At 40.5% G+C, this 21459-nt stretch overlaps 1 protein-coding gene across 1 annotated transcript in view; it reads right to left on the reverse strand.

Moving 5' to 3' along the window:
- Positions 1-21227, reverse strand: part of rab11fip4a (RAB11 family interacting protein 4 (class II) a) — a 21544-nt gene extending 317 nt beyond the window's left edge. Inside the window, 15 exon segments of the mRNA XM_034189627.1 lie at positions 1583-1726; positions 3539-3685; positions 4857-4994; positions 5389-5470; positions 5653-5793; positions 5888-5991; positions 6081-6189; positions 7197-7232; positions 7468-7602; positions 8717-8878; positions 9862-10004; positions 14755-14843; positions 16407-16439; positions 16442-16493; positions 20975-21227. Of these exon segments, the coding sequence (XP_034045518.1) occupies positions 1583-1726; positions 3539-3685; positions 4857-4994; positions 5389-5470; positions 5653-5793; positions 5888-5991; positions 6081-6189; positions 7197-7232; positions 7468-7602; positions 8717-8878; positions 9862-10004; positions 14755-14843; positions 16407-16439; positions 16442-16493; positions 20975-21127 (1668 nt within the window). The 5' untranslated portion in view covers positions 21128-21227.
- Positions 21228-21459: the final 232 nt, after the last annotated feature.

Here is a 21459-nt window from a genome sequence, read left to right on the forward strand (position 1 = left end):
AAACAATATCCATCCATCTTCAATACCCGCTGACTCCACTTAAGGATGACGAGAGGCTGGAGCCTATTCCAGCAGTCATAGGGCATGAGGCGGGTTACACACTGGACAGGATGCCAGTCTGTCACAGGGTCACATATGGACAAACAAACATTCACACCCACACCTACAGTCAATTTCAAGTTTCCATTTCACATAACACACATGGTTTTGGATGTGAGCCGGAGCATCCAGAGAAAACCCACGCAACCACGGGGAGAACACACAAACTCCACACAGAAATAAACATGGTGGGAATCAAACACACTACCTCCTTGCTGTGAGGGAACAGTGCAAACCACTAATCCACCGTGCTGCCCTAAAACATAATGTATGCATCATAAATGGAGTTTTGTTGTTGTTTTGCAATTGTCCTCAGTGTGATTTCAACAACAGGCTCCATGATCATGAATAAAACTAAACTAAAAGCCCAACTGATGTAAATTAATTTGAAGACCAAGAGGACACCCACGCTTCACCTGGCTGCAGCAGATACATAGATGGTTACTTTTGAGAGGTGAAGATGGGCTTGGTTGTCTGGCTGAGTGGTTGCCATCCACGACGTAAGCTGGCACCGTGGTGTTGTGGACGTGGTACCAGCTCATGCTCAGGAGTAGGGTTAGGAATAGTGAGTTAAAAAAAAAAAAACCTGTCACGAAAATTTCATTTCGTGACAGTAGCACAAAAAAAAACAAAACATGAGACTGGGCTGCATGCTCCCAGACTCAAATTGAGCTCACTTGATGTCAACCATTCTTTGGTCTTTCAACAGCAATATTTATTTCTGGGGGGTTTTATAAAAGATTTTCATTAAACTTGTGGAAAATATTAATTGTTTTAAAATAAAATGTAAACGTATATGTCTTTTATCATTATCTGATCATGACTGTAACACCTTTATCGTTATGTAACCCGGTATTGTACTACAAATGTTTTGTGCTGACCTTTGCATTTTAATGAGAATGATTTCATGCTAAAACTTCATGCAAAAACGGAGAAGTGGAAGGAATGCAGCTGGATAACTTATCTCGAACGAGTGACGAACAGGAGGACATCCCTGCCCGCTTGGAGAATAATTCATGGCCTGTTCATGAGAAAATGATTTTCAGCGGCTCAGCAGCTATTGTAAAACATTGTTGCATATACAGTAATCAGCCAAAATGCTTATGTTGCGTCTGGGGAGCAATATGAGCGGAGGATCCAGTTCGTTGGGGATGGCGGAGGGATCACCTGAGCCAGAGGTGAAGGTGGATCCCTCCTTCAAATCAAATCATCATTTGTTCATGTTGTGCAAATCTGTGCATTTGTATGTATAAGCCTTTTCACACTCTGGAAATACGCATGTGCAACCAGGTTGGTTCAAAGGTCGAGAGAAGGTGATAGAAGGTGATTACGCTCACTGCCAAGAGCTGATTAGCTCATTAAAATGTGCTTAGCCAATCAAAAGCTAACATAAGCTAAAATTCACCAGGACAATGTTATTATAGTCAAACCTGCTGTGTAGATTTCACTGTTACCTTCTGATCCAGCAGTACCGTGCACTAACCTCGTCTCTGGAGGCGTTGTCAATCTCAGCTGCCAAGCACTGGGCCTTGGTATGACAGGAAAACAAATTCTTGGCCTCATACAAACTCAGACTGAGAATCTGAGCATTCAGGTCATCGTTCTGATCTCGAAGCTTGTAATTCTCCTGAAAAAAAAAAAAAAATCCTTTTAAAATCTTCTGTAGCTTTGCAGCTGTGCCAGCTTTTTCACTGAGTTGTTTGCTTTTTTCCATCATGGAACAACATCACTGAACAGATACTCATAGCAGAATGGTGGAATATACTGTCTTCAGCAAATAGGGTTTACGTGCATTATGAACTATGTAAGGCACATGTTTCACTCTTTGCAGAAGGAAATCACTGAACTGGAATTTAGATCACATTTTTACCTGAGGCAATCAAATATGGCCATTGGGTATTGCGAAGGCTTTGTGTCCCTCTGTCTATCAGTCTGTCCTTCCATCTGTCCGCCTGACTGTGCTCAGCATAGGTCCAGTCCTATTACTGCCAGGGTCGTCAAATTCACAGGGAACATTCTTGGGACACAGATCTTGGACAAGTTCAAAGATGGCTAACCCTGACCTATTTTAAGAGGTATTTTAAGAGATTAAAATGTCACATTCTGTTCCTATTTTTATGGTACGATCTCACAGCCGTTAGAGTAGTGATGTCACTTCCTGGTGTTGCTAGCTGCTAACTTCACTTTATTTCTAGCTAAATCTAACACCTTTCTCATATAACTAGTGAGAAATAAACACTTCTAAAACTGGAAACCCTGTTTTTGTAACCTTATGACACCTCTGGAGTGATTTACAAGACATCTCATGGATGTTAGCGTGGTGATGTCACTTCCTGGTGTAGCTAGTTGCTAGCCGCTTCATTTCTGGTAAATTATGCAAAAGCTAGCGAGAAATAAACAGTTATAAAGCTGGAAACCCTGTTTTTGTAACCTGGTAACACCTCTGAAGTGAATTACAAGACATCTCTCTGACGCTGGTGTGCACACACATATCACACGCGGTCAAAGGTAACATCCGCTCTTTTCATAAGCATGTATGCGCACACGCACACCATCGTGCAGACACCATTAAAATGGAAATAAAATACTGTTTGTGATTGATTGACTGAGTTTATTCTGCAACAACAATATAAACATACAGAGGTGAATGTATCAATGATACCCGGATAACACAAAAAGCAGCAACACTTATTTCCATTGTGGTCCTTGTGAAATTATCACGTCACAACATAGAACATGTACAAATTGTAAATAAGACAATAAGATCTTTATAATAAGATCTTTATAATTACTTTGCACTGGGATACCAATTAAACAAATGCAAATTATAAAGAACATAATGCTCATACGGCAGAGGGTATTTTAGTATTGCATTATTTTAAAGTTTCCAATCCACCTAACCTGCATGCGTTTGGAAGCCGGAGCACCCAGAGGGAACCCACGCAAACATGGGGAGAACATGCAAACTCCACACAGAAAAGTCAATGGTGGGAATCGATCCCATGACCTTCTTGCTGTGAGCCAACAGTTCTAACCAATAATCCAGTAGTTTCAACTCTGTTCCAAATATTATTTTGCGCTATTTGGTCATCAGTTGTCATGTGTTTTTTGTGGTGACAAGTTAAAATTATTTTACATGATGTTTTAGTGGGGGGGGGGTGCAGTGTGTTAACTTATCCAGTCAGATTGTTTGGATCCTAGACACCAATGAGCAAATTTCTGAAACATATTTTCTTTAGCCTCAGTATGAATGAACATGACTGAGACAAATTTGTTTGTGTGCATTGCATTCTGACAGTGGCAGGACTATTTGTGCACTTAGCACATAAATCCAGCATCTCTTCAGCACTGAAAGTCAGATGTCTACATCTGGTCTAGCTGGAGGGGACTTTCACCTGATAGAAGAGAAGAACACATTTGAGTCTGTCTGTGTCCAAACCTGTTTCAGTCTCTTGACTTCATGGTCCAGTTCGATCTCTCTGGTCTTGGCATTGTATTCTGACAGCCCCCTGCCCTTTCCTGGATGCTCCATCTCCAGCTTAAACAACTGAAGATAGTCCAACTCTCGACGAAGATCATCAATCAGCTGTTGAATTGATTAAATTAAACAGTAAAACACTGCGTAGAATAGAACAGAACAGAATATCATTTATTGTCATTGCAAATAATAGAATGAAATTTAAAGTGCATGACCTTATTTAGTGCATTAAAAAGTGATAAAATATATATACTGAACATATACATTAAATATAAAAATATATGCTGAATATCAAAGATATTGAACTCTAAAAGGAAGGGTAAAAGAGAAATAAAAACACATAAAAGACAGACCCACACAGACAGACAGACAGACAAACATCTACATCCATTAGTTATTGCACAGTTCCCTTAAATGCACATTTTATATAACGGCTGACTGGATCCTTGTCATTTGAATGGTGGGTTGTATGTCACGTGACATGGATTATTCATACCATTTGCCGTTGTGTTTCATTTACCGTGCAATAGTTCTTTTTAGCGTGCAATTTTGGTGTTATATGACGTGTGCTATTGCACGCCCGACCACCGCACATTCACACCACCGGGGGCGGTGTTTAGCTACACATGGTGGAGTTTGTTTTGCTGGCGGACGACGATTTGAAGAAGCTAATTGACGCTGCTAATTCTTCTAACACACAAAAAACAAACAAATCCACTATGCTTTAACCTGTCTGGAGGCATGAAGAGCTGTTAGGATGAAAACCTGATATGATTTTTCGCTGGACTGAGGAAGTACACAAACTTTTTTTTTTTCTTTTTTTTGGGGGGGGAAGTACACAAAGTCAGTGCACGGCATCACGGACTACACTGTTGCAGTTTTTTTGAACTACTGTATCTAACTGTTTTTCCAAGTTGACTGAGATCAATTTTGGATGCCAATTTAAAGTTCATGTTGGACTGCTGACATCAAAACACCAGTGGAACACCAAATGTAAGCCCCTTTTCTGTTGTTTCTAAATTAATAAAATATCAAATGAGGAGAATCGATTTTAGCTGTTATATAAAACAAATAAATGAATGGTGGTTCACTGCTACTGTGCTATGGCAAATATCTCCACTCTAATATATCCTCTCATAATGCTGCAGGCTCATATTTTAGTCGACCACATCTCCACCCATTCATCCATCTGTAGCCGTCACGGTGAAGAATTGTGTTGTCACCGTGTTGTGTTGTCACCCCACCCCACCACAACTATTCAACAATGCGCATTTCCCACCTCTTGCATTGCTTCCTTTTCTTTTTGAAATTCGTGGCGATTTTGCCAGAGTTTGTCCATTATTTTCCTGTACAGGTCCATCTCATCGTTGAGCCTCAGACTGGTGTCCTCCAGCTTGTCTGTCATCCTCTGCTTCTCCTGCACAGAGAAATGAAATTTGTCTTGTCAAACAGTGCTTTTTGTACAACAGCATCATGCAAAATCTTCAACTTCACAACAGTGGAAGTGACATGTTTGCAGCGTGAGATCAGTATCTTCGAGATGACACCATTCTAAACAGTTACACCCAACATCAACACACCACAGACGTTTTTCTGTCACATGTAATTGATGCTCCTAATGCACTGAACAAACATAATAAACTTTTAAAGCTTCTATTAGTAAAGCAAATAAACATCACTGTATATTTCTTAAGTATCTATCTAACCATGTAGTTGTGGATCACAACTAAATACAAATAATAAAAGGGAAGCAAATAAAGGTAGAGGATTTTTTTTAACCAATGATACTGCATGAACTGAATTACACTCACCTGATTCAGTTTCTCTGTCTGAGATTTCAGTCTGCATACATTTAATTTCATTTCATCATTCTCATCCTGCAGCTGCTGCACCCTGAATTCAACAACACAAACAGGAGCAGCATCGTGACGGATACTATCCCAAAGTGCCATCGCTTGGACATGATTAAATATTTGCTTCATCGTACAGAATTAAGTTGTCCAGAAATATCAAAGGCTTTTGTGTGAGCAATAACTGGAGCGTGCACCATATTTTGATTTTCTGATGGTGTTTACCTGTTGCACAGCAGATCTATCTCTGTGTTTCTGTCTCTTTCCATCTTACTGTAAGCCTCTCTGTGTCTCTTCGACTCCTCTTCCAGACTCTGATCTGCCTTTGTTTCTGCATCCTTCACCTGTTCTTCCAGCTCGTGAACCCTGTCACAGAGATGACATGCAGATCACCTGGTTAGCTATGAGTGCAGATGGCTCTATCACCGTCTCTGTGTGGCTAGCGAACATGTTTTCTTACCTGTGCACAAGCTGTGTGTTTGCATGTTTGAGTTTGGACTTCAGGTCACCATTGGCCAAACTGTCACTTTCCAACTCTGTCACCTTTTTTTCCAGATAACTGACCTGAAGAAACACAAAAGACTTTCAGTGCAGTCTGGAGATGATGGAGGGATCTATAGGATAATGCTCTTTTTATGTGCAGATTTTTGTACTTTCTCTGTGATGTCAAGGTCACAGGAGTCCATGCTGTCTGCAAACAGATCCTCAGTGCTGCTGCCTTGACTTGAGCCTAACACACTGTGGTTGGCCTGGAAGAGCTGACTGCAGGACAAAGGACAGAACACCAACAGCATGCAAAGAGAGAGAGGATAAGATCAAATCAAATCCTAAACCACTTCATCATTTCACATTCTACATTATTACTACTATTGTTATTACCTAGTGACAGAGGATGGGCAAAGGTTGTTGTCTGCATATCAACAAGTTATCTACAACAACAGAGGACTGATATTGATTAAATTTTATGAAGAAAAGCTCTTCTGGACAGTGAAATATAAAACAAATTGTGGTGGCAAACTGGATCTGCTTCAAAATATTTCCTTAATTGTAATTTTAGTTTGCATTATGACATCATAAAGGCCTTCTGAGGGATTGCCACACCCTGAAGCCCATTTCATGCTGGTGCATCTACCTAAATACTGTAGCTTACAGCGGATGAGAGTTCACAACTCTCTCTTGATTGAGACTACACTCCATCACAGGTTACTTCCGCAGCCAACATACACACACACACGATCAGACTTATATATTAAATCACAACCCGCTCAGTGGAGCCCTTATTTTTGCAGTTCACGTGGTACTCAGGTCAAGTAGCAAGCATCACACTTTATTTACTACGTACTACATAGTAATAGCAGCTGGCTAGGGTGCACTTTAATTACAATCTGATCAGGCCAGCGTGTGCCTGTTAAAGGGTGGGTTTTTTCCAATTAAAATGTACCTACTGTTTACAGCATGCCAGAGCATTGCAGTGATATTACATGTTATCACCTTTTTATCATCATTCACTTCAGTCTCATGAATGTCACAAATTGCTCTATGAAAATTAATGACGATAACATACACACAATGTAATGCAACTTACTACACCTTAACTAAAGTGACATGAAATATACAATAACATAGCTAAAATTCATCTCTATTACCCGTGCGTAAAACGGGTAACTCAGATAGTTTATAATAAATTCTGTTTCTGTTAGTGATGTGGTGAATGCCATGAAGTGATCGGGCATCTGAGTGACGGGTAGCAGGACACTCGGGGCACTCACCGTCCAAACGCCGTGCTGGAAATCTTTTTGTTGGGGCTGAAACGCATGCACACATAATGAGTTATTTATATAAATCATTATACTTATAACATTGGTCAGAACAGAATAAGCAAAAAAGTATGTGAGTGCAGAGAGAAAGCACTGATCTAATAAAGATGACTTTTTAAATGTCATTTTCCATCCAAAGGTCGGAGCAACTCGACCGCATCAGTGAGTGTTTGATTCATTGCTGTTATTTTTGTTTGTTTTGAGTTTTTGCCATCCTCTGTACCTGTTGGCTTTCAGGTTTCGCAGTCGAGCCTCTAGGTCATTGAGCAGGTTAACTTTCTTGCAGCATTGAGAACAGTAGATGTCCAACAGTTCACTGTTGTACAGCTGCCGCATCTTCTGAGGTGTCTGTCCCCCACTGCAATTCCAAACAATACTTCAATACATCTGTCTCTGTGCAGCACTTATTGCACAAACGACTATAGCTGTATTCACACCAAGCATCACTGACAAATCTGCTTGGCATCAATGCAGACACACTCACAGGCCACTTCATTAGGTACACCTGTTCAACTCCTCATTCAAAAAACTATCGAATCAGCCAATCACAAATTGGAAACTCAATGCATTTAACCCCAATCTGTACACCTGGGGTCCAAGAAGACACCAAGGGTATATTTTTTGATATGTGTTCGGAAGCATTATTCAGCTGAAATTTTATGAAGATGTCATCTACAGTTGTGGTCGAACGTTTACATCGGCGTGTCATGAGCACGAATGATGTCCTGATTAATGATGACCTTGAACTTTTCTTTTGTCAGGGTGGAATGATTATATAGCATACAGCATTCATGACTTTAAAGAATAAGAATAGGTGCACAAGTTTGAAATGATTTTGGATCTCCTCTCATCCACACAGGGTCAAAATTATACATACAGGCTCAATTATATACATACACCCCCACTAATATTTGGTTAAATGTCCCTTAACAAGCTACACTTCAACCAGATGCTTTTGGTAGCCAACAAGCTTCTATCAACAAGCTTCTGCCATACTTCTGGCTGAATATTTGAGCACTCTTCTTGGCAGAAGAGTTCATTTAAATGGGTTGTTTCCTCTCAAAATCCTGGCTTTTCAGCATAGCCCACAAATTTTCAATAGGATTGAGGTTGGAGCTTTGGGAAAGCCATTCCAGAGTCCATCAACAAGTCACTTGGTTAGTGGTGTGATAATGTTTCATGCAATCATGCCAATATGGACCAAGATTCCTGAAGAATGTTACCAGCACCTGCTTGAATATGTACCATGTAGATTTAAAGCAATTCGGGCAGTTCTGAGGGAAAAAGGAGTCTGTCTAGCCTGTTAGTAGCAAGGTCTACTTAAGAAAGTGGCCAGTGAGTGTATGAACACTCATGCATCCTTAGAAGTCACTCTCACTCATTCTAGAATCCTTAGAAGTTAGTATTACTATTAAAACATATCCTCAACATGCAATTCAGAGTTTGCGTGTGCATCGAGTCTAATCGCTAACCTGGAGGGAAGCGAGGATCCCAGATCTGAGAAGCCATTTGTTCGAGTATCATCTTCAGGGCAAGGGCTGCTAGGAGTGAAATCCACATCCAGCCCCTCTCCATAGTCCTCAAATTGCTCCTCTCCCGAGATGACAGAGGCAGCTGCTGAACCAATCAGGTGGCTGGAGAGTGAAAGCAGCACGAAGTACAATATCAGCTGATTCAAATGATAAGGAGGAAGAAGCCAAGGATCGGCTCTGATTTCAGAAAATAAAATCTGTCAGTGCTCTTATTGTGGTTTTATTTGTCTGGAAGTATTAAATGTGCAATATTTCTAAAACTAACATCAAAGTTAATCGGTCTGTTATTGGAGGTCTTATGGAGTTTTGGTCTTTAGACTGCTTTTACATGGGTGGTGGTGGGGGTGGCGGTGGCTGGTCCATCACTGTTATTCCTGTATGTTTTTCACATTGTGTCTGTCTCACTCTGGTGTTTTTATTGAAGTTTTGGTGTTTTCTTCTCTATTTCTCTGTCTACACACCTGCATCACATTCCATTAACTCACTCACCTGTTCCCCATTTTCCTCATCACCCCCCATTACTGCAGGTTATCAGATTATGGCTGGATGTTTTGAGTAAGCGTTGGCAATTAGTTTTGTCACAGTGTGTCCATGCACACTATTCTCTGTCACTCTGCAGCTGGTCAAGGGTTCATGGCTGCAACTTTCACTGGGTCTTTCTATCAAGTATGCTCTCGTCTCCTGGCATTCATCTCCCTGATCACCTCCTGAATTCATCATCTCCATTACCTGGTCTGTCTGTCAACCTACATACAACTCATGGGAGACTGGTGTATGTCCTTTCTGTTGGTGAGTCCAGTCATCGTCTGCTCAGCCAGTATGCTATTCTAGACAAACTAAATCACTGACTTGCCTGAAAACTACTTTTTTGCCTTGCAAATAAGTTAAATTCCTGAGTACAACTGGTAGACAGGATAGATAAATTTAGGTACTTTAAAAAGAAAAGCTGGTTGGTGGTAAATAGACAAATCAGTGGACTCAATGTATTAAGTTCGTGGAGAAAATGGGTGTAGAAAAATTGCTTCATTCACAGGTTAAACAGCCGTCAAGAAGAAATCATTCTTAGACATTTTCTAATGACTGACCTGTGTTGTTTTGTTGAGTTGTTGGTGTTTCCAGCACTGCTGTCCATGTCACTCTCCCCCTTGGCACCACAATCCTCAGTGTTACATTCTGGGCACGATCGTGTGCACATGATAACAGGAGGGATGAGCTTGGCCTCACCGTTCTACATGCACAAATAAAAGTTTGTCAAGAAAGCCAAACTCAAGACTCTGCTGTTGATTTTTTTCCAGTAATGCATTACCAGACTTTTCTGTCTCTGTCCATGCAGATGGGTATATGGGTATACGGGAATATTTGCACCCAACGCTTAAAGTCAAGTCAGATCTGGAAAGATGTGCTGGTGCCATGTGTCGCAAGATCCAACACACTACAGAACCACCCTAGGTGCCAGTTGGAATCCACCAAGGCAGACAATGGTTCCATCCCCACTTCCTGAATGTAACCATCTATCTGTCGCAACCAGGTAATATGTTGTCATCCCATTGGCCTTAACCAGTTAATGGGGTCCTCACCACTAAGACACCTGCATCCTGGATCAGGCAGAAAGAGTGCAACATGGTCCTAGATCCACCAGCTTCTAAACCTGTTCTGAACCAAGGGCCAATTCAGTCATTCATTCATTTTCTGTAATGCTTATTCCAATTAAGGGTCCCCCAGTCACATCATTTTCACTCAGTCTGCCCCAGAAATGCATGTTGCCAATCATGCATGTCACATATCTCTTCTCCATTCACCTGCTTATCGCTTACTATGTCTGCATCTTGTCCACATGCAATAGCCTTTTTGCTGGACTTAGCACTGACATCTTCTGTTTTCTTGAAGCTTGGAGTTAAATTGCATTACCGTAATTCCAGCACACAGATTTCATGCACGTGTGACACAGATTGCTGCAGTCCTTTCAAACTGGCCTGAAAACACACTGAGGGTTTAGCACTGGAAACAGTTGCTGGGGCAAAGCCACACTTCTTTCCATCTCTCCATCCCCCTCTTGTTACTAGGCAACTATTCAGTTAGTCTGATCTTCAGCCACAACATCAGCAGTCATGCATTGCAACAAGCAGGCGTTTAATTTATTATAGGCTGTGTCTGAGAAAAAATCTGAGGCACAACCAGAAAAATGCCGCAGTGGAAACCTCTAAAATACCAAATAACTTAGAATAAAGAGTGCTAAGCATTAAAGGGAAAATAAATTATGTCTTGTGTGACAACCCTTTATTGTGAAAACAAAAGTATTTTGAATTAACTTTCCCATGGGTTTTGTAAGAACATCATGTTGTGAAGTGAAGTGAAAACTGTTTATTCTGAACATTTCCTACAACAACAAATACAAGATAGATCAGTGAAAACAACAACAAAAAAAGTTCCTAATGTGTACCCAACATGTCCGAAAAGGGGTAGGGTGAAGCATCAGCTTATTTATCCCTACCCCTTCTTCCCCACAACCAATAATACCCTTTGTCACATATACACATAGATTCCTACATATATATATATATATATATATATATACACACACACACACAAACATAAATATACACCTACACATACCTGCTTACATACAAAATACTACATATTTACAAGCCGAAGCAAAAAACAAAAACACCCTAACCCTCATTACCCTTCCTCCTCCCTATACCTAGAAAAAACATATTTTTGTACCGCTGTTTGAACTGGTTCATGCTTGGACATTGCTTGAGCCCCACTCCCAATCTGTTCCACATCCTCACCCCACAGACAGAAATACAGAAACCTTTTAATGTTGTTCGTTCCCACTGATGTTTTAAATTAAATTTCCCCCTCAGATTGCAATCCCCTGATCTGTTAAAAAAACATATTTTTAATATTTGCTGGAAGTAAATTGTTTATTGCTTTATACACGATTTGTAGTTTGAAAATGAACCAAGTCTGTGAATTTTAAGATTTGGGATTGTAAAAATAGTGGATTTGTATGATCTCTATAGCCAGTATTATGAATGATTCTTATAGCTCTTTTCTGCATTACTGATAGTGACTGTGTTGTACCTTTATAAGTATTACCCCATACTGTTGTGAAAGTGTAGGAACACGGACCCACAACAGGGGGCGCAAATGAACGGACAATGGAGTAAGTCAAATAACAAAGCTTTACTGTTGTGAAACTCGCACAACAAACACAACAGATAATTTCGTGAATAAGCCGAATTCCAATGGTGTCGTGTGGGCAGGCTCGAAGGTAGGAGACGTCTGTCCAAGTCGAACCGGAACCACTCGATTTCCACCGCCACCGAACCCCGGGAATACTGGAGCCGCCAAGTCCCGAACTCCCAGGTGACCACTGCCTCCGCTTGTCGGATCTGGTACTGCTGGCAAGGAACAAAAACAGTCAGAGGTGGGTGCGCTGCACCCAGCAACACGGACGGTGGTAACACCACCTCCCCCTCTCGTCAAGTAAACACTGAAGTGCAGGAGTGTGAGTACTTATCCAATACTGTCTCCTGCTGCTCTTCTCTCTCTCTGTATAAAGGCAAAAAGTATTCAAAGGTGATATAGTCGGCTGGATACGTTACCTCCTCGGTAGAAACGATATCTCGGCAATGAGGTGGGGATGCCGTCCTGCTGATATACCCCTCTGATGATTGCTGTCAGCTGTCTCAGGTGATGGGTGACAGCTGTCACCCTGGCTGCTCCTGTGAGGCGGCAGCGCCCTCTGGTGCCTGGAGCCCGCACTCCAGGCAGGGCGCCCTCTGGTGGTGGTGGGCCAGCAGTACCACCTCTTCAGCGGCCCACACAACACATACCTCTGCACAGTACTGTAAATATGGTAAAACCAGTGAGCAGTAAAGATTGCGGAGTGAGTTGCGGTCCAGAATATGTTTCGCTTTGTTTAGAACTGAAATGCTTCTTGACAGTTTACTTTGTATATGTTTTATATGAGTCTTCCAGTTTATCTTATCATCTATTATCACCCCCAGAAACTTATTTTCATGTACCCTTTCAATATCTACCTTCTCGACATGTAACTGAACCTGTATGTCTGTATTACAATAGCCAAATAACATGTATTTTGTTTTACTTAAGTTTAATGATAATTTGTTTCTGTCAAACCATATTTTCAATTTTCCCATTTCTATACTGATCCTCCTCAGTAACTCCTGCATATCCCCCTGAACAAAAAACGCTCGTGTCATCTGCAAATAATACTAATTTTAATATTTTGGAAACACTGACAATATCATTTATATAAATTAGAAATAGTTTTGGACCCAATACTGACCCCTGTGGGATGCCACAAGCAATGTCCAAGCATGATGATGTATTCCCCCAACTTCACAAACTGTTTTCTGTTACTTAAGTAGCTTCTCACCAAGTGCAACACCAACCCCCTGATCCCATACTGTTCAAGTTTATTGATTAATATGTCATGATTGATTGTATCAAAAGCCTTTTTAAGGTCTATAAATATTCCAACTGAATGTAATTTGTGGTCTATGGCGTTTGTAATCTCCTCAACTGATTCTATTAATGCAAGTGAATGTTAATGTTAATCAGTCCATCATTCACTGACTCGTATCCTGTGTTTACTGTCTATGTGGAATCATGGGTTGGACTGGAAATCTACAAAGTATTCTACAGCAATCTACAGTAATCTGAATCAATGCCACTTTTTCAAGGCAGCACTTGGTGACAGTCAACTCCAGAATTACACTTAAATGGTTTGTTTTGGCAAATGTCAATGTTTTTGGGGTCAAAGGTCACAATTATGATTCCCCCTAAATGCCTAAGTGGCCATTTAGGGTCCCCGTAAATTGCCTAAGTGGCATCAAGTTTGCCAACAGTCAGTCATTGGAGTTGAGGTAATTAGAGTAAAAAGTCAAAATTTCAGGGTGAAAGGTCAACGATCCTTTGGTAATTTCAAACTTGGCCTGTTAATGAAGATTGACCCAAAACTTTCAGTTAAAATATTAATTTTGTCAAAGGTCAATTTCAAGGAATTTGATTTTCAACCTTACTTGGACTAAATGTGGCACACACCTAGGGCCTAGGGGAATTCCATGGCAAGGCCAGCCAGAGGTGAATAATTTGGGTGAAGGTCAAGGTCATTGTGAGCATATATCAGATTTCCAGAGCCATTACTTGTGTGCTTGCTCTGGGGGGCGGGGGGGGGGGGGGGGGATTGGTAAGGTTACACCTTATCGTGTGAAGCTTCTTGAGAAGAGTTGTTGTGATTTGGTACTATATAAATGAAATAAACTGAAACTCAACTGAATTACTGTCTTTATGTCCATGGTTTCTAGAACCTAGTTTTTTGTTTGTTTGTTTTAAATCAACAAAACCGTGTGACATTTTTAAAACATCTGGAAATATATTTTATTAACATTAATTAAAAAAAACATTAAAAGTCACAATTATATAGAAACACTTGTGTGCTAAGAGTTTTTCATAGCACTGCATTTTGAAATTCATCATTAGATGATGCAATTACACCAAAGAAATTGCAAACAGAAAAAAATATCCTGTATAAAACAAAGGTGTCTTTTTGGAGCACAGACGCCTCACGTTTGCTCCTATTTGACGCCAATAACAATATGCATCACAGCTTATGAGCACTAAAGGTTTTTTCCAGCCTCCCATAAAATTTTTTAAGGACTGATGTTATTTTAAAAAGGTCCCTTCATTGTTTACTAAAGTCACTTTCACACTATAATCTATAATCTAATCTATACTTGCTGATCCTGTTGAAGGTTGCTATGGGCAACTGGAGTGTATCCCAGCTCACACTGGATGAGAGGTGACGTATGGCCTGACAGGTTGTCCATCCATCACAACAGAGTTACACAACCATTCACACGTATGGTAGATTGACACGCGCAATTTAGCATCATCGATCTAGTCACCCACTCTGCTGCTTGTCAATCAGAGTGCAATGGTCTGACCTGGTAAATGTATCCATTGTCAGTGACAGTTGGCTGGTTGGAGGTGAGGGTGCGAGGAACCAGAGCCATCTTCAGAATTTCATCACAACCTAGGAGGAGAAAAGAAATTTTATGATCACAAATGCAACTGGCAGACACTTTTATCCAAAGCACTGCACCATGACATTAATATACCAATTCCAAGAGCTTCTCTGCACTGTGTGTTTCACCGAGTGCAATGCAGGGTTCAGTGTTCTCCACAAAGACCATTTGACACACAGGCAAGAATAAATGAGAGGTAATCCTTTGACCTTTCTCCACTAACCTAAAACAGCACCCCTTATACACTATATATTATATTATATTATATTATATTATATTATAATGGAAGGTCTCGGGATTCCCCGGGAAGAGTTACAAGACTTGGCCAAGGTTAGGGAAGTGTGGGATGAGCTCCTTGGTCAGCTGCCACCACAACCTGGATCCAGATAAGTGACAGAAAATGAGTGAATGGATATTAAAGGATTATTAACTGAGCAAGCGAGGTTAATAACTCATTTATTATATGGCTATTATACATATATAAACATGCAAATTTAAGGTATCACCCGAATTTGAAATCTGCTAACTATTTTGGGCTCATAGTCAGACCTGTTCACTTTCTTCACCTCCGTGAAGAACTTGCTAACAGGTGGTCCAATCGTTAGCTGGTAAGCTTAAAACCTGTGTTTTTTCCAATGCTGTTAAGATATTTATGGAGTATGTTCATGTCCGACTTGGTTTTTTCTAATCATGTTTTTAACTTTCTGATTTGTAACGAACGTGATACGTGTTCCAGACCGACTGTCAGGTTAACCAGTCTGATATGGAAAAATATCAGACTGGAAATCAGCCAATCAGAACGCGCATAGCATCACAGCCATATATTATATTATATTATTATATACAAGTATGTCTGCAAGTCGACCATGAAAGACTATGCAATTGACCCAGCTTCATGGGAGACCCTCGCATCAGACCGAAGCCCATGGAAATCAGCCATCCATAAAGGTGCTGCCAGGTAAGACCAAGACTTGATAGCAGGCTGAGAAGAGAGATGCCGGTATGACCCTGTCCCTGCTACAGCCGACAGCTACCCATGCCGCTATTGTGTCCGACCGTGCAAAGCCAACAATGGTCGTGTGAGCCATGAGAGGAGGTGTAGCGCAAGACCCGCTCACAACTGAGACCGTCATCGTTCGATGCAAAAGCCAGAGAGATATATTATATTATTTTATTCATTATTTTCTATACCCGCTTAGAGAGGCAGGGTACACCCAGGAGAGGCCACCATTCTGACAGTGTTATTTAATATATGCAATATATTCTTATATTTTTGTAAATTTCAGATAACTGGGGAAGGAAATGCTGCAGGGCCATAAATCCAGGTGCAGCCTTTAAGCAGACAATTCACTTTAAGCAGTATCAGGTCATTCCAAACTTTGTTCCAAAATAAATGTTGCAAGTCCAGCACAAATCCAAATGAAAAATCTATGTGGAAACCTTAATGTGCTACTACATAGTAAAACTGTCTTTAATGACCTTCCTCCTGAAACAAGGAAAATGGACAACACTTAAAAATACTAAAGCCTCCCCAGTGCCTTCAGGCCTTCACTCAGATGTACATTTTGTACCTTTGACAGCAATTACTCCATGACAAAAGTCTTGAAGCTGATCTTCCCATGACCGTTAGGATCCAGGTACGTGGACAACTTCTTCACCTGAAAGACACAGAAAGGGGCGACGTGGACATAAGTGCAATTTGAGCAGAATCCTGTTCAATGATGACCTGAGCTACTACTCATTCCAGCATGTTTCTTGATTACTTAGATCAGGTTCATCAGCTACCATGAAAAATGAAAGGTCTGCTCAGGCAACATTCGGTTCTGTGTGGTGTTTGCATCAACTCGAACCAAGGACTTTCTGCTTGGGTGTACAGGTTGATATTCATGACTTTTTTCTGCTCATTTGTTGCTGTATTCCAGCAATTCCAATTTGCATTTTTCCTTTTTTTATACCACTGTATACTTGTGAAGTTACAGTCTCCTGTTGTCATAAACAGACGTTTACAGTATGTCAATAAAAACAGTTGTATTATACCTGAGTTATCGCTCTGAAACCAGCCAGTGGACACAACCATCACTGTCAATCATTCCAGCATGCTCCTCAATATGGCAATAACACATTGTGCTTGATGAATGGGCAAACTGATAAGATGATAAAGTATGCAATTTATATTTATTGTCTTTTTTTGCGTACTGAGTACTTAATGTCAGAAAGGTTGTAAACTTACAGTTAAGGGACTGTACTTACAAGCCTAAGCCTTTTCAAACTGCGTCTGTAAGACGTTATGTAACAATAATTAAATTTATGAGGACTCCAGCTTATTTGCAGCTCAGCTCAGTCACAGCTAAAGCTGCAGCACATTATAGAATGATATGCCATTATGTCTGTGTGATTCTGCTCCTCTGCCAACACATTCTGTGTCTGAGCAATACGCTTCCACATTTGAAAGATGGTTTTACCTCGTGTTCACCAACAATAATTTTAAAAAACAACTATTTACTTGGTTTCTTCTTTGCTTTCCAGGAATACTACCAATATACACCTTACATTCCTTTAATGTTAAACAAAATACTTATTTTCAACACTTAGAGAATAATTGAAAATATATTTAAAATTGTTTGGTAATTTCAGAGTACCCTCCTACACAACGCACAAAGAAGTTAGGTGGTCTGCCTATGTGACCGATGCAAAAACCAATTATAGTAAGGGCAGCACGGTGACTTAGAGGTTAGCACTATTACCTCACAGCTAGAAGGTCCCAGGTTGGGTTGGTCCACCCCCCCCCCCAACCCAAAGGCATGCCCATTAGGTGAACTGGATCCTTTTAAATTGACTAAAGGTGTTGTAAGAAAAAAAATAATAATAACACTGACTTGCGGCCAAAGGAAGAGGAAGACAGATGTCTTGCTTGAATTTGAAGTCTTTATTAGGGATGGTGATGGTCTAGTGGTTAAGCATTGGGCTTGAGACCAGAGGATCCTCGGTTCAAATCCCAGCCTGACCAGGAAAATCACTAAGGGCCCTTGGGCAAGGTCCTTAATTCCCTAGTTGCTCCTGGTGTGTAGTGGTTGCCTTGTATGGCAGCAGCCTGACATTGGGGTAAATGTGAGCCTCTGATGCAGATGGAAAAGCGCTATATAATGCAGTCCAATTATTACGGCGGGAGTGCCATTATTGAAGCACATTAGCAAAACCTCAGACAGCATACAGCCTGTATCATATATTACCTAGCAACAGTTTCACCAGTCATAACTCCCCCACGTCACCAATACAGGTGCCAGACTTATCTAACCCAAAGTTGGTCAAAACAAACATATTTTTCTCAAATGGGGGAAGAGTGACCTTCACTATCTTATTCCCTGAGGGGAGAGCTGTCTTTTGTCTTTTCAAATGAAGACCCACAGCATTAAGTGTTCACACTTAAATGAAAAGTTAGCACAATACATATTCAGCATATATAATATCAATTCAAAGAAAACTCCACATTCTCTCATCATGATAATAATGAAAAATAACAAGGCACAAGAACTTTTCCAACAAGGTGTGAATGTGAAAAACTAATATTAAAAAGGCAATAAAGCCACCAACCCATCAAACAATTCTTCTGCAATTCGATTATGAAATTACAGTGAAAGACTTTAAAAGTTAAACTCCTAAAAGTGGCATCATTTGGGGTGTAAGAAAGCTGTGTTTTTGCATGCGGGCTCACTTGCATTTTCTCTTAATTTCAATTGGGATCATATATACTGTGACTTTATTGTGAAATAGATAAATAAAATATCACCAACACACAAAGTGTGCTTTGATTTTCATGGGTTACAAAACTGATCTTGTAAACTGATTTCATTGAAATTTGTGGGAATATTCATTATAAGAGAAGAGCCAATCAAATTTTGATGATGTTGCAGCAGTTCATTTTCTCCTCCTATAACAGAGAAAAGTCATAGGTGATTCAGGTCAGTAACTCAATATATTTGCACATAAACTGGAGTAAATGAGTAGTTACTGTCGTTATCTTTGTTTAAGATGATTTTAGACAATGACACCCAAAAATGACCTTTTTTTTTTAACTCTTGGTAAGGGGATGTATTCTAACAAGTGCCACTCTTGTTGATAATTGTAGTTCGTAGAGAAAATCCATATTGGTGTTTATTTGTTCCTGCACAGATGGATGCAGGTTTTACTTTGCCTGTAGTACAGACTGCACAGAACCTGATCTCACTGACAGCATCAACATATCTTCCAGCGGGACTCCATGTAAATAAGTATCATCTCATAGGCTGTTTTAGCAGTGTGTGTGCCTCTTAAGTATATCCTCGTGACTCAATAAGTGGCCAATCCGCTCACACGCTCCTGTGAGGCTCACATCACCATGGTGACAGAGAACACAGAGGCGAGGAGTCAGGAGACAAGAGGAGGACCAGAAAGAAGAAGCTTCCTCTTAGTAGGACTGAGGTTATTTTAGTCTTATGTTCTGGGTGATCAGCCGCCATGACAGCTTAATGGAAAATCCACTCCAACAATGAAGGTAGTTTTAAGATATCAGCCTTCTAGGAGTAGCTGGATTTTGTTCTCCTCTCTGCAGGTCATAGTCTGTGTACTATGGATGTGAGGAAAACACTGACACTGACAACTGAATGATACTGATACAGGTCTCATTTTGGGAGTTCTGTCATTCATAATTATTACTTGGGGTCAAGACAGCAGCACTTATTAAAACAGCCACTGGGTGGGTCTGTCTGTCTGTCTACAGTGCAGGGTGGATTTAAAATATACCTTTTCCAAGCATTTTTTTGTATTGAACTTATTTTATATATTTTTGCAAGGAAAGGGACATATTGGTACATGTACTGAGTACAGCCCTAATCCAAATAGCCAATAATAAATAAAATAATGGCAATGATACGGAAATAGGGGGTGGTGGCCAAGTGGTTAATTGGTTTCAGTCAGAAGGTTCCGGGTTCAAATCCCACCCCTGCCACATTTCTCCATGTAATGTGAAGTGCGTCAGGGAAGGGCATCCGGTGTTAAAACCTGTGCCATTCAACATGCAGATCCACCTTGGATTTGCTGTCGCGACCCCCGAGTGCAAACAAGGGAGCAGGCTGAAGGGACTTAGCTACTAATGGCAATGATCCGAATATGAATTATGCTGCAAATCAGTCCCTTGACCAAACTTGGCTTTATCCTTCTAGTATATGCTGCATTATGGGCTATTTCTGGCCCAGCCCTCATCACCACCACCACTTTAATGAAATTTGCTCAGCTTGATGACAGTTATCAGACACAGTGAAAATCCCTGGACATAATAAATCAGGACTTGCTCGATCATTATGTGCTGCTTCGTGTCTGCAGCGTTTTCAGCACCATTGACAGCACCACGGATCACCACAAACGAGACAGTTTGCTGCATCAGTGAGGAAATAAAATTAAAGGTGCGTCAATAGGATTGTTCCCCTTTATTATTGATTATTATTTGACTCAAGATGATCAAAGGTCAGGATTTAGTGGTATTCCTGTTTTTGTAAAACTGCAATTAAATCTTTTAAAAATCATGAATATTTCCCTTACTGAAAAAAAAAAGTTATAAATATTATAGCAAGAAGTTTATAATAATAATTAATAAAAAACTGAAAAAAGCCAGCAACTATTTGGATTTTTATCAAACATTTCTTGCTCGATCATTATGTTCTGCCTAGGCATAATTATTTATCAATCATTTATTAATATATTTACATTCTTACACTTATATAAAACGCAGAAAACCGCCAAATCCTGTCATTTTATCAACTGGAACGTTGAATGTTTTGCTTTTTAGCACTTGATAAATGACGATAGTTAATCAACCAATAAATCAATCAAAAAAAACAAACAAAAAAAAAAAACAGTTGTTGGCTTTTTCTACAGATCAACACACACTGATTGAGTGAATGTGATTATATCTTCAAAAAACTCGGTTTCTTGTTGTGTTTAACGAGTCTGGAGGCCGTTCTGACAAATACACCTGTCTGATGACGCACGACTTCTTCGTCTTTCCTCGAATATTAATCGTTCTCTTAAGGTTACTGTTTTGTTTCCCCCCCCCCCCCCCCCCCCCCTATTTTTTATACTATGTCCTCCCCATATAGGATCTCACCTCGTCTCCTTGACCGAACTGGAGCCCGAGATCGACCAGGTGCTCCACGCAGACGTAGCCGTCAGCATCCTTGTCGCACACGTCAAAAACCTCCTTGAGCCTCTTGACAAACCGGAGCAGGTGATCCTGATCGGAGAAAAAGTGTCCGTCCATCCCCCAGTCAGAACTCCTCTCCGTTCACAGCGGTCTGTGGGAGAGAACGGTTTGGAGGTCGACATTCATCTTCATTCCCCACCTCGTCGTCCTCCGCTCAGAGTCCGACCGACTGATGCTGCTGTGACATCAGCAACAGCGCTCACACGACGGAAAAGGCCGAACGCTACGAACCAAGCACGAACATCCGGTGACGAAATGCCCCGATTAATTAATAACCAAGGTGCGTTAGTCCACCTGCATTATTTAAAGACTTTCAAACATCATCAAAACTAGCATATTTACAAGACTCATCCATTATTTCCTCTTTTTAAAATGTAAAAATAAAAATC

The sequence above is a fragment of the Thalassophryne amazonica genome, chromosome 16 (genome assembly GCF_902500255.1).
Source record: "Thalassophryne amazonica chromosome 16, fThaAma1.1, whole genome shotgun sequence".
Classification (NCBI taxonomy): domain Eukaryota; kingdom Metazoa; phylum Chordata; class Actinopteri; order Batrachoidiformes; family Batrachoididae; genus Thalassophryne; species Thalassophryne amazonica.